Source organism: Staurois parvus, unplaced genomic scaffold (genome assembly GCF_062004578.1).
Source record: "Staurois parvus isolate SC_StPar_1 unplaced genomic scaffold, SC_StPar_1.0 ptg000017l, whole genome shotgun sequence".
NCBI classification, from domain to species: Eukaryota; Metazoa; Chordata; class Amphibia; order Anura; family Ranidae; genus Staurois; species Staurois parvus.
In genome coordinates this window covers 15,525,550-15,540,247 of record NW_028317813.1, presented here as the reverse complement: position 1 = coordinate 15,540,247, position 14,698 = coordinate 15,525,550, and the positions used below count along the sequence as shown (strand labels likewise).

General features: G+C 40.8%; 1 protein-coding gene across 1 annotated transcript in view; it reads left to right on the top strand.

Moving 5' to 3' along the window:
- Positions 1–14,698, top strand: part of STAT2 (signal transducer and activator of transcription 2) — an 88,068-nt gene that overhangs the window by 58,460 nt on the left and 14,910 nt on the right. The window contains exons 15-22 of the mRNA XM_089680311.1: positions 913–996; positions 1,977–2,075; positions 3,193–3,328; positions 7,073–7,122; positions 8,289–8,383; positions 9,639–9,778; positions 12,776–12,964; positions 14,615–14,669. Coding sequence (XP_089536437.1) covers positions 913–996; positions 1,977–2,075; positions 3,193–3,328; positions 7,073–7,122; positions 8,289–8,383; positions 9,639–9,778; positions 12,776–12,964; positions 14,615–14,669 — 848 coding nt within the window. The remainder of the gene's footprint in view (positions 1–912; positions 997–1,976; positions 2,076–3,192; positions 3,329–7,072; positions 7,123–8,288; positions 8,384–9,638; positions 9,779–12,775; positions 12,965–14,614; positions 14,670–14,698) is intronic.

Here is a 14,698-nt window from a genome sequence, read left to right as displayed (position 1 = left end):
TTGTGTAAAACAGATGTTTGATCCTGTCTTCCCCGATCCTCCCCTTCTTCTACAGTCCCCAATCCATCTGCTAGGAGGCACTTTGGACATGCTCAGTTTGGTGCGTACTGCTAGAGAGTTTTATTTCTTGGGGGGGGGGTGCATGTGATCAGCACTGTCCAGACAGAGGTCATGCTGCCTCATAGGACAGTCAGAGGAGAATTAAAACTCCTCCCACAAGCTTTAACCAGTGCTCGGCCGGACACTGATAAGAGTCACAAGACTGCTATGTACTGCTGATCAGAAAAGGTATTTAGCAGTTTATATTTACTAAAATAATTGCACTTCCATGTTCTGTGTACTATGGAAGACCGAATATGGTGAATGCAGGGTCCTGGGTTTAGTAATGCTTTAAGGGATATATACCAGGATCCAATTCTGTTTGCTTGGTTTCTATGCGCACAAATTGCTCCAATGGAAAGACCCTACCTCATGTGATAAAACAAACTCTGTATTAGGCTGATTTAACAAGGCTCTACCCAAGTTTAAACATATCTAAATTACATGTGCATGCCCTGCAAAATTTACAAGATTTGGGGCACATGGCTGGAACGCACATATAGCGTGTTTAGCTTCTGTCTACACAATGTACCCTAATGTGCATTTCTAAATGTAAAAAAAAAAAAAACCTGTTCAGTTTGACAGAAATGTACAATATGTGGGAGACACCGCATACATGTCAAAAAGGTTCTCTGTTGTGATAATATAATTTCCAGATATATACATTTTTTTTGCTGCCACTTTTATGTAATATATTTTTGTTTGTTTTAGCTTTACTTATCTTTTACAGGTAGAGGTTTGGCTTTTTCACTATCTGGTTTCACTTGCTGATATTGTGTTTGTTTGCCGTTTTTTTGTTTTTGTTTTTTTTAGGGATCAGTCAGTGTGATTGAGGAGCTACACAACATTACATGTACAACAAAGTTCAAATACGAAGGGGTCGAATTGACTTTAGAGGTGATTGTTGGCCTTTTCTCTGCAATTTACATGCCTAATGCATATCCAGTGTTTGGCTCATGGTGTGATAATCATGAATGACTTTGGAGATATTTGATATTTGAGCAGGTCTCATTTTTATAAACACAAAAAATTGCCTTTACTTACGCGGATTGGAAATGTACTTGCATTAAGGGGTCAGTTCACACAAAACTCTTTTTCATTTTGGGTAGATGATCATCAGTGGATGATTTGAGCCACTGGTAACTATCCATAACAAAATTGGCAGTATTAGTCATGTCCATGGTGGTGCTTTGGATGAACTTTGCATTGCTGCAGAGATCAGCAGGAGAAGCTTTCCTATGCACATGTACTGTGTATAGCAACACAAAACGAGACCTCCTCCACGCAATGGAATGAATACGGAACACAGATGCACAACACAGACTCCTGCGGGTAGTCAGTAAGTACAGCAATTTAAAGGGCTGTCACTTCGTCACAGACCCTTTACAAACAGTTTGACAATCAGCCAATAGTCAGTCATGACAACAGCGCTAAGCCAACTGTCAATAAACTTCTATTGAAGGATTTGTAAGTGAGTTCTGGCTCTTTTAAATGCACTTTTATATAGCACAGGGGTCTCCATCTCCCAACCTTGACTGTGGGAGGTATTGTACCTTGGATATCATTCCAGTCTGGTGGACCATAAGGCAACTGTATATCATGCACCTATTATGGCAGTGGATATAAACCACCCTATGTCTGCTTTTTGTAATAAGAATAATGGGGAGTATGTGTAATCCAGACTTTTGAACAGTTTAGGTGCCCTTAGAAAATATTCAGTGCATGAGTTATTAAAAATCAAGACAGAAATATCTAAGTGTATCAGACATGTTGGACAACAAGCTTCAGATTTGCTTTGCTACTTACATTTTCTCCCCTTATCTATTTGTTAATGAAAAAAATCTTATACAGTGTTGTCTTGTATTCTGTTTACTCAGGCTGTTACCTTACCATTTGTTGTGATCTCCAACATCATTCAGTTCACAGGAGCCTGGGCCTCAGTGCTTTGGTTTAATTTGCTGAGCCCAGATCCAAAGGTAAGAGTCTCTTTAAAGGTGAACACAATTCCAGCCTAATCAAGCACTTAACTGCAAGAACTCAGTTTAGTATGGATTTGAGAAGGTGCTGATGGTTTTTATTTATTTGCTTTTGAGTTTTCATGATCACTGGTTAAGCTGGCAACAGATGGATTGAATCTTGGCCAGGTTAGCAGGGACCGGCTGAGGTTCAATCCATCTATGGGCAAGTTGGTTGTACTTAAGTCGACCCATCGACCCCGCAGTACAAACAGCCTGTCCTTTTTTTTTTTTTCATGTGATCAATGCTGGTGGCTATAGCCTCCAGCAGTGCTCATTGTGTTCTGCTGGCAGGGACAGAGTAATATCGATATTCCCGTCAAACACTTTCCTGGATAGGGCTTTAGGAGTAGCTGGTGCTGTAGCAACAACCAGCTGGAACTGGAGACATCGTGAATCAAGTGCATGTATTTGCCAGCACACCAAGGATTGTCCAATTACGTCCAAAACTTAATTAAAGAATGATCACATAACAGAAGCACAGTGCAACATTTCGGAGCCAAACAGGACCAATTATTACCTGGAAAAGTGTGTGCTTCTTTGATTTATTTTTACTTGGTTACTGGGACCTGAGTATCCCTGACTTCATGGCTAAGCCCATCAACTGCCTTTTCACAGTTCAGTGAAATTGCTTCAGTAGCTAATATGCCTCTGTCCTGTTAGAATTGGGGATGGCAGTTGAAGCTTAGTCATTAAGTCAGGGAAAGCTGGGTCCCAGTACCAGAGTGATTCAAAACTATAGACCACCCTGTGTTGTCTTCTAGGCAGGACTTTTAAAAGTCTAAAAAGGAGTGTTTTCTATAGTAAAAGCTTTTCTGAAAACTTAGTGTACTTAATATTGCACTTACTGGCTAAATAAATGTGTTGAGAGTAAACCTTTAAATAAGGGTGGAAGTGGAACCTGGACTGTTAATAGGACTGGTATGGCAATGAGTGCAGAAAAATAGGTATATAAATTTAGTATCTGTACATGTGAGTAGATGAATATGCGAGCAGAGACAGATGTGTTTTGTGCTCTAACAATGAGAATGTTGTCTTTGTAGGAGCTCTGGATTACTTATGTTTGCTTCTTTTTTAGGATTTGAAGTTTTTCTCCAACCCCCCAGATGCCCCTTGGTCTCTCCTAGCTGATGCCCTGAGTTGGCAGTTGTCATGCTGTACTGAGCGGGGTTTGAATCAAGACCAGCGACAAATGTTGGAAAAGAAACTATGTGGTATAGTTTGTTTTTAAAACTCCTTAATCTTTGTAATTGCTATAATCTTATTCTAACACATTTGTCTTCTTACACAGACTGACTCTAAGCTCATGCTTAAAGCTGAACTCTAAATATAATAGAATGAATTCAGCTCTGTGATCATTAAAGCTGATTTGCGGGATGCAAGTTAAAATGCCCTATCAGTGTTGTCACATGTGTAAATAAAAGTTTCTAATAGTTTGGCAATCAACTATACTGTTTACCTACAAACTCCCTGAGAAATCTGTGATGTCATGGGTCTAATTCTTAGAATTCCGCTTTGGCCAGGCACCTAATGAATGGGCATTTTTGTAAGTGGGGGTGGGAGCTAATGTTTATTTGCATAGACTGCCAATCACTATCAGTAATTTGTCAGCTGTATTATGGGGTCAAGGGAGGGGAAACTGACCCGAAGCGAAGGTGCTGCGAAGGTTTGGGTTCAGTCACTGACACCAGACACCAACAATTGGCCACTGACACCAATGATGGAGCACTATTCCTCCCACCAACAGAAACAATGGGGCACTATTCCGTCCACCAACACCAGTGATGAGGCTTTATTCCTTTCGTTGACACCATTGATGGGGCACTATTCCTCCCATGGAAACCAATGATGGAGCACTATTCATCTCACTGACACCAATGATGGGGCACTATTCATTCTCCTATTGATCAGAGATGCTATGTAATATTTTTATTCCCATTGACCACTAAGCCTGAGGTATTGTTTACTCCCACTGATGCCAGGACATTTTCTACTTCCCACTGGCCACAGTCCAGCCTTCCTGTAGCCTCTAAGGGACAGTACCCTTGCCCTTTGTTTAGAACATTTGGAGACCCCAATTTAAATCCTTACGTACATGTCTGTGAGGGTGTTTCTATTTTGCCCATTTCCTTGAAATTTTATAAACTTTGTCTCAGGATAACTCCATCAACAACCCAAGTCTTCTCTCCCAATAATCTTATTTGGTACAACCCTGAGCTCCCTCACTTTGTGACAATCCCTAGCGTTCTTCAATGGGTCACAGTGGGCTTAAAATATATACACAATTGTATGCACAAGGTTTCTTTATGCCTTTCCTTATACTACAGCAGGAGTTCTCACTTGCTCATACATGGCAGCTGCATACTAGCACATTATGAGAGGCTTGCCTAGAAACGAAGCCCTCCAGTGGAGTTCTGTCACAGCTCTCCGAGGCTTCCATCTTCACCTGGTCTTCCTTCCGGGTTCACGATCTGCACCCATTTGATTGGCCGAGCCGCGATGTCGTCAATCCCACACATGTATAATTGGAGTTTCGGCTTCGACACAGCTCCCTTAATGGACGGCACACCATAGCATTTTTAACAGCTGGTCGCCGCATCCTTAGCAACAGATGATTCATCAGCTGTCAGTAGGGTCAGTAGTGTAAACCAAAGAATTGACAATTCAAATTTGAGAAAAAAAAAAAAGAGTAGAGTCCCCCCTCCACTCCATACCAGGCCCTTCGGGTTTTTAAGGAGAACCCCACACAAACATTTATAAAAAAAAAAAATGGTGAGGGTGGGCCCCCCCCCCCAAAATCTATAGGGTGGGTCCCCCCCCCAAAATCTATACCAGTCCCTTTTCAGCAAGGGTGGGGGGGGCGGGTGCCCTGTTGAGGACAAGGGCCTCTTCCTCACAATTCTGGCCAATGGTGGTTCTGGGAGTCTGTGTTCAGGGGGCTTATCTGAATCTAGAAGCCCTCTTTAACAAGGAGACTTCCAGATTCCCCCCCGTAAATGAGTGTGCAACTCATTCACAAAAGAACTGTCAAAAATCACTAAAAACAAGTCATTTATTAAAACTAGAACAAATTCAGCATCAATCACATTGAACGCTGCAGAACCGGAAGAAAAAAACAGTCTGAACCCTATGCTGGTTCCCGCTGCTAAATATACAAAAGGACTGGGCTACCCAGTGGCACCGTTGGGTGACCCCTTCTTCCTTGCGACATCAACCAGGGCATGCTGGGTCAATGATGTCATGACGAGGTAGGCTCACCAGGTGGCCCCATCCCTTGAATTAATTAGCAGCATCGGGTACAGACCATGTGGGGGGTTTTCTTGTTGTATTTTCAGGTCAGCAGGGCATTCAACGTGATTTGATGCTGAATTTACTTCCGGGGACATTGTTGTTGTTTTGTTTTACCCCATACTCATTCACATGGGGGGGGGTGGGATCTGGGGGCCCCCTTTTTAAAGGGGGCTTCCAGATTCTGATAAGCCCTCCGCCCGCAGACTCCACAACCACTACCCAGAGTTTTTGGGGAAGAGGCCCTTGTCGCTCTTTAACAACCAGCTAAATGCCGACACAAAAAGGGCTGGAAAAAATGCTAATAGTGTTTTTTTTTATCCAGCGGTTTTTCAGCTCCTAGTGTGCATGGAGCCTTAAAATACTTACCAGCTATTTTATAAAAGGGAGCTTTGCACTCCTTTCTGAATTGATAGATCCCTTAGTATTCCTAAAGCCCAGCAAGTCCTCATTAAAATATTCATGTCTAGGGGTGGTAAAAAACCTTTGTGACAAGACCAAAGTTTGAAGTTCTAGTATGTGGGAATTTTGTACTACTTTGCATACCAAAATGATTTTCACACTTTTTATAAGCACATGTGAGTCATTCGTGTGGTAAAATGCTTATAAAAATGCATTGAATACACCTTTTTAGAATAATTGGTGAAATGGACAATAATACAAAAAACAAAAGCAGTTTTGGTTTAATGAGTAACATGTTAAGTATATTTATTATTATTCCAAATATTTTTACTGCATTTTCTCCTATTTATCCCAGTACCTAAACATGTGTGGGTTTTCAAACATGCAGTATGGCTGAGCCATATGGTCGTCAAAAAAGTGCAGCAGATATTTTAGATATCTTGACAAAAGGCATTTTTTAGTACAATGGCTCTAATTCACTGACTGGCCTGAGATGATGTTAGTGTGCAGTAGGGCCATTGCCAATGGGTATAAAAAGAGAAGCCCATGTTACATAATAAAAAAACATTTTAGGATTAAATTGTGATTAAAAACAAGCATATCCAAAATTGTAAATAGACAACATATTAAATCTATTACTGCTTATCAATTCAAAGTTAAATTAAAATAACAGCCTGAAATGATGTTTCTACCTTTTGGCATCTTAAAGGATATCCAATGAATAACGCTAAATTTTTGTTTTATTATATCTAAAAAAATGTTTTATTCATTTTTACTTTTTCTCAAGTTACTATTATCACAAGGGTGCTTGGATAGCCGCCTATGTGTTAGTAGTGACAGGTTCTCTTTTTGGGATGTATCAAGGGCTCAAGCACTTCTGGGTTCATTCTCCGTGTTTTGGAGAATGGATGATCCCCAGTTTTTCCACCCACTCAGCCAACCTGAAAGCCCCTGCATCCTCCAGTGGTCCCTAGCTAACATGTGAGCCTGGGGACCTTGCAAAGCTCCTATTACCAAATGTGTATACGCAATAGTTCTGTTAAAGTGGACACCAATAGGAGAAACTCATTAGATGTTTCTGGTGGACACACTTGTCAGTACTCATTAGTTCTGTTCTTTCTCAATTTTCAGTCTACTGTCTGATGTGTTTGCATCCTGTCTTTTATACAACCTCGTGTTCTATGCTATGTCTGTTTTGCTTTTAATACTCCTAAGTCATTTTATTTACTTGATGCAAATATCAATCTCATATATTTTTCTGCTTAAAGGTGCAGTAGCTAAAGAAGGGAATGCTGTGACTTGGGCCAAGTTCTCAAAAGTAAGGTTTCCATACTGTAATACTGAAGAATTGGTAATGACTAGAACTGTTACAATGAAATACAAGTAAATATGTATTGACTGGTAAACTGCATATCTTTTCATTTTAATGTAGAACTATGGCCTCCCATTTAAAAGAACAATGTGATGACATACTTAATTATAACTGCATCTGCACTTACAGTTTTCCCTTAGTCCCCTGTAGAGTTTAAAAAGAGATGTTAATCCTGCCAGTGAAGTCCATCTCATGGAACTTCCTATGATGGTATAGTTGAGCAGAGTTGTCCCCATAATGTAGACTTTGTCTGCACTACAGTGATAAGATGTTGCAGGGAGCTTGGTTATCTTCATTGTCCCTGTTGATACACAGGCCAGTGAGAGGTGAGTCACACTTAGGCTGGTCAAGGATTAAACATTACCTTTCATTCAACCATCGGGTCACACAAAATAAAATCACTACATACCCCCACCAACACACTTCATGTTGATGGGGGAATTTCTCCCATGGAGCTATTGTGCCCTGAGAACAGGGAGAGTTCCCCTCCGTCAGACTACACTGATCAGTGTTGCCGGCAGCACTGGTCGAACAAAAAAAAACCCAACAGTACTGAAGTCGATTGATTGACTTCAGTACATCCAGCCTGCCCATAGATAATCAAAATTTGGCTGGTCCCTGCTATGGCCAGCTTTATCCTTGACACCTGCTTTCAAAATTGACTCCATCTGTGAGCTGATGTGTATGGGAGGATGTGTATATTAGGCAAAAATGAAGGAGGATTGACTGACTTAGGACAAGTAAAAGACCTTTTTGTTTGTTTTTTTTGTTTTTTTTTTTTACTTTTTATGAGGCTTGTGCATCGCATCACACTGGATTTGGGACTTTATGACTGTCATGTTAGGAGCCTTTTAGATGTACGTTATGGTACAGTCCTAATTCATCCTCTCTGTTGCAATTAAAAAGTTACAAATGTTGTCAGAGTACATAGTATATTTACCATCTTTTAATGGTCAGCATTTTACTAAAGATTCTTAGAACTGTATATTTTCATAGAACCCTACAGTAGGGAACGTCTTGAATAGTATGTGTTATGTTACTGTATATGTCAGCTTGTATGTGGAGAAAAATTTAGATTTTTTTTAGATAAATCTTTCGTTTATTATTGCCAGGAATCCATGCCCAGAGTTTCGTTTACCTTCTGGGTATGGTTTGATGCCATTGTGGCACTTGTCAAAGGGCATCTAGAGAACATCTGGAACGATGGGTAATTATGTTGTTTTAGTACAAAGTGACATTCTACTTTTCGATAAACAACCGAGCATGAAGAAAGGGCCTGTTTATACCTGTGAGATTTCTTATACATTTTCTTGAGTGGGAAAGAGCACTAGGTAATCTCCTAAAGAAAAAAAATTCATAACACCAGTACTACCTGTAAATATGAAAACTGAATGGGCATTCTACTGTAGTATTATAGCTCATATTTGCTGGTCACCTAAAATAGCGGACGCTAGATTGCAATTTGTGTGCGGAATGAAACATTGTCATCAAACAAGTAGATCAATGACTGGAGCATCTAGGCCCCTGGGGTCCTACACACAGCCCACTGTCCCCCTGTGTGCGGCCTGCAAGCTATTGGCAGCAGAGCGGCTGTGGTGTGCCGGGTGATGGAACGCTGGGAATACATGGTTAGATTTTGCTGTCAATGGTCACATGTGTGTGGGGGGATTAACCCCCCCATTAATAATACTGACACTAGTAGTGGGGGCTATTATTGCGGCCACTGACATCAGTGTTGGGATTTATTATTGCACTTAGTGATACCAAAGCTAGTGTCTATTGTTGCATCCACTGACACCAAGGTTGAGGGTTATTATTGCACACCCTGACATCAATGATGGAGGTTATTTTTGCATCCACCAACACCAATTATCAGGGAGGGGGGGTTGTTGTTATAGCATCCACTGACACAACAGTTGAGTGTTATTATAGCATTCACTGACACCAATGCTGGGGGTTATCCTTGGTCCACTGACACCAATGCTGGGGGTTATTATACTGTCACTGACACCAATGCTGGGGGTTATTGTACTCCTTCTCTAGACCAAAATTTCGGGGTGCATTATAACCCATTCATTTTGAATAGGGTGCCTAACTTGACACAATGCACAAAAACTGCTATTATTCAGCCCTCTGTAGTGTTGGGGGCTACACTTGAGGCCCTTTTTCATTTTCAAGTTGACCACCACTGATCCAAGCTCTTGGTTCAGACCTTTGGTCCTCTTTGCACTGCCCTCAGGCCCTAGTATTCAGTGTTTTCCCTGCTTACACCCTTCTAAGACCAGAGCTTTACCAGTATAAACAGAGGCTTTTCTGGGCTGGAGTTCCTTGTTATGAGACCTGTGACACAGGGGAAGCCTAGGAATGCCTCCTCTAATTCTGAGCTTAGTCCTGCTGTCTTCTTTATAACCAAAAATTTGATATCTCACATGCTCAAATAATCTTCTTGTGTTTTATCACAGCCATGTAATGGGATTTGTGAGCCGCAGTGTGGAGGACTCTCTTTTGAAGAGAAAACAACAAGGCACTTTCCTGCTCCGCTTTAGTGAGAGCATTCATGATGGTGGCATCACATGTTCCTGGGTGGACCACCAGTATGATGGTATGACATTCTGATACAGCACTACAATAGTTAAATCTTCTACAGACATCTAAACAGGTCAAATCAAATTTTAATTCAAGTCAATAATAGTACTTTTAAGAGGTTTTAGATATGTTACATTTCGTTAGTTTTATAAGTCACAAGCATGCAGTTCAACTATAGTCCCTGGGTGTGAGAACAGCCCTCCTAGAAGGATTGTTGAGTCAACTTAAACATTGAAAATCAATGTGCATGTAAAGGTAACATAGATCCAGTACTGTATTATTAACTTTGATCTTAAGGTCTTCCTTGCTTCCCCAATCTGAGTAGATTTATTGCCTTCAGAGCTTCTCGTCATCCTGGCCATCACTTTGATAATAACCCTGCATGCCTAATGCAGTTTTCCTGAGGCTAAAAATCCTAATGTGTCTGTTCAGCTAAAAACTAATAAGACATAAGGGGTTTATAATTCTACAGAAAAAAAAGCTACTGTTTACAGAGTTTGTATTAAGGGATAGCATCAATAACATTACATTATTTTCTCAGATGAATCTTAGAACATCAAAATTCACCAACACATCATAAACATCATCATTATTTTTCACAATGTAATCGTCGTTTGGAGCACATAGCTTCTTTATCAAGCAGAGAGTGACTACTCACCGTCTCCACTGTCTCAGTTGACCATGCCAGGTATCACAGAGAGAGGTTGCTGGGAGGCACCATGAATTAGAGTTGCATCCCTGCAAGCGTGTATTCAGATTATAAAAAATACTTGAGCTGTAATGTTTTTGGATACAGTTGAAGATATACTAAAATGCGGGACATACAGGCGCTGTCATAGCTAACCTCCTTCTGAAAATGCTATATGCATGGCTGTCTCTGGCATCAGTATATGGAGACATTGACCTGGAAAAAGCGTGCAAATGAGAAAAGGTCAAAACGCTTAATCAGCATAGGTATGAAGATAATTGGATAGGTTTGATTGCTACGGAACTAGTATGCTCAGAAAGAAGGTCAGCAACACCAGCCTTCAAGCAGTATTAAGTAAGTCTGTTGTTTTTCAAAAGAACAAGCTGTCCTACAAATGCAGCGGTTACAGGGTTGAGAAGAAGCATTTACTACTGATAAGGGTGCTTACAATGATCATTTTTTATTTAATCATGTAAAACCTTTATCCCAAAAGGAAAAACAGATTGTAAAGTGTTAGCTGGAGTATGGCTTCAATTTGTTAGATATACTAGATGCACTAGCAGATTTAGATACACTAACACTCCCCTCCCCCCAGATTAATAATGCTACTGTCCAAAGATACCCCCTGTGCTCCTTCATCCTAAGTGGAGACACTCTATTACATGGGGTGTGCTGCTGGCCAGATCACATTTCAGGTGTTGCTATGCTCAGTGTAGGAAAGAAAAGGCTGTTATTGTTGCACTCACAGGCTTTCTAAAGTTGTGTATACACTAGTAGAATTTCTAACAAATTTGTACAAACATTCTCAGATCATTCGAATGCCATTTGAAAGTAGTTCAATTTTTGACTAATGTTCCACTTTAAAAGCAAAAAAAACCTTGAAGTCCTGCTAGATCACTTCAGGCTGGTCCCTTTTGCAGGTATAGTTATGTAAAACATTAAAAATAAGTAACTGTCTGTTTAAAATCCAGTAATACACTGTCTCACCCTGCTCTGCACATGCTCAGTTTCTCTCTATTTTTAGGTACTGTGGCAAATTTGTTGAGGCCATTGTGCTGACAGCCTAAAGATTTACTGCTGCTCAGGGGCTCCGGGCTTCAGCAAAATGGTAGCCTGCGCAAGAAGAAACAGAAACAATGCTGGAGACAATTTACAGTGCACACTTATTTTGATAGCATAATTATTAACATGGAATGTATATTTCTTGCTAAAAATCATACTTTTCTATCAATTAGTTATGAGTAAAGTTCCCCTTTAACATTCGTTCTGGAACCTTTTTTCGGCGTCGCGCGTCCCATGAGGTTGTTTGCGCAATTGCGACGCATTTTTCGCGTTCCACATAAATAAACAATACAAAAAAGTCTGCAGCACGCTATTGCAACAATTTGCATTAAAAAAGAAGTTTATGTTGCATACATTTTCAGTTCTATGTGAAGCCACACTGCCGTACCTCGGCTTCTCTGCAGAACGTGGTCCCTAATTCTAATCGAACAGAGCTTCCAACTTGTGACAGTCAGTAAATTGCAATGATCAGATTTCCAGACTCACTCAGTGGCTGGCCAAAGGTCTCCAATGTCTGTCTGCACCAAATCGAGTAAAAGAAAGGTACACATGGCAAGAGGGTTCACCAAACAATACAATACAAAAAAATTCCCCAACACAGTGATGTATCACCACCTCTTCAGACATCCCACTATATTAAAGTGGATGTAAACCCTTTACCATACATAACTTTATTTGCAATTGCTGGATCTTTTAATTTCATCAGACTTCTTCCAAATACCTCCTTTTTTTTTTTCCATTTTAGTTCATGTCTGCTATACACTCTTTCCTTGTTTGAGATGCATGGGTTGGGGATGGAGACTCCAAAATACATCAGAAGCTATTGACGGCATGACTCCTCCTCCACCGTCAATACAACTTTGCAGGGTTGGGCAGGCGATATGTCGATCTGATGTCCTGTAAGTCCCAATGAAAAAGAAGGGACACTGGACACTTTCCTAGTTGGCAGGATCAGGAAGCAATGGGAAACCTAGGATTTGTCAAGAGGACTGGAAGGATCACCAGATATTCAGTGTGGGACAGAAGAATGTAGTTCCAAACGTTTTATATTTGGGTTTACATACACTTTAAAAATGGCAAAATTGTCTAGTGTTCCATGTCTCCCTTAAACAAACAATACTATTTGTGATGTGCCAAACAGCATTTTTCAAAATGTATGTGGAAATTATTTTTTAAAAATATACACTTTTGTGTACTGGATTTTATTATTTTTAGAGGCTGGTAGATATGTTCCCTAAACTGATCTTGGTCTCCTCCCCATAGGAAGCTACTCTATCCGCTCTGTGCAGCCATATACAAAGAAGGAGCTATCACACATCCCCCTCACTGAGATTATTCGCAACTACCAACTTTTAGCAGAGGAAAATATCCCAGAGAACCCACTGAAATATCTATATCCCAAAATCCCCAAGGATGACGCTTTTGGGAAATACTATGAAGAGAGAAGTGAGGGTAAGTCAAGTACTTAATACTTTGCCTTATTCATTTATATCAGATGGTTTATATATTGAGAATAGACCAAGCACAACTTACTCTTGAGTGTACACAACACCCACCTTGAGGATAACATTTGTGCTTAAAGTACATGTAAGCCCAATCCTTTAAATCTCATTAAGTATATATAACATACCTGCTTCGTACAGTTGTTTTGCACAGAGCAGTCCAATCCTCCTCTTCTCAGTTCCCCCGCTGGAGCTCCTGGCCCTTCCTCCTTGCCAAGCGCCCCCATAGCAAGTCGTTTGCTATGGGGGCATTTGTGTGTGCTCAATCCCGAGCTGGCTCTGTGTATCCATAAGACAGCTCCCCCTCACTGGCTGTGACTAACAGCTAATGGCTCCCACTGCTGTGTCTGACCCAATGAGAAGAGAGAGAGAGCCGAGAGAGTATGTCGGCGAGGGGAGGAGGTTCCACATGCTAAAACCTTCTGCCTTTAGAACCACTTTAACCTCTTAGCACCGGTGCCTCCCGGCCCTTTAAGAGTTTCAGGAGGTGGACTGGGTTTTAGGGTTATGTGATTCGCCATTATAGCGGTCACGTGGTTGGAAAAGGTCCCGATCACAAGGGGAGATCAGGACCTTTCCGTGAGTCATGGAAATATGTGCTGGGAACACGCAGGGCACACGCTCTCAGCACATATGTATTCTCTAATGGCACGCAAATATATGGCCGCTCAGCATCAAGGCCCAGATGCCGAGAGGCCGCATATTTGCTCGGCGTCTAGGGGTTAAGCTTAAAAGTGTATGTAAAGGCAAACTTGTTTTTCTCCTTGATTTTGGATAGAGTTGGGGAGAGTAAGACCTTTTGTCAGTTCTTTATTGCTGGCTTTGTCTCTGCTGGAGATGTTCACTCCTCTATTTGTCCTGGTGACCATTCTCACCTGAAGAGTAAGTGAGCGGTAGATGCAATTTTGTATGAGTTATTCCAGAGCAAAAGGTGAGGGAAAATCTTCCAATGGGGACACCTGTTCCTGTGACAGAAAATAAATCACTAGGGTTTAACACTCTGTAATCCAAAGCTAAAACTGTCCTTGGTTCAGGCACTTTCTGTTACAGGGTGGCCACTGTCTCCTGTCACATGCCATCTGTCCACCCCTGGTGGTCCCTGTGCTGATACATTAAGCAGCCATGGTCCATCATTGTCACTGTCAGCAGGCTGGTCCATAGCAATGTTGTGCAACTGTCTCTGGAGTGAGTGCATATAGACAGGAAGTGTCTGAAAGAGACTGGAGGAGACCCAGCAGCACAAAAAAAAAAAGTGAAAACCGAATTTTATAAAAAAAAAAAAAATTATTACAGTTTGATACACACTGCTTTAGCAAACTAAATGTCATCTAGTTAAAGGTTTAGACCTGCTTTAAACAACATATCATAGCAATCAAAGATCTAGATGTTTGAAGGAAAACCTTTTCAAAGCAAATTATCAAAAGAATATAACATTTCCTGATGAACTTGATCTGTTTTGTGTACTGTGACGGCAGTATTTTGTATCCTGTTACGTGACATTTTTTCAGCTATTATTTTAGAGCAAAAATGAGCCCAATAAACAATGCATGATTTTCTCCTTGTTTATCATAAGATTCTTGTCTTTTTTTTTTTCTTCCAGTAACACTGGAATATCAGAAGTACATGAAGCGAAGGCTGATCATTGTTTCTGAACGGTGAGCTACTGAGTTAGTAAGACAGGAGA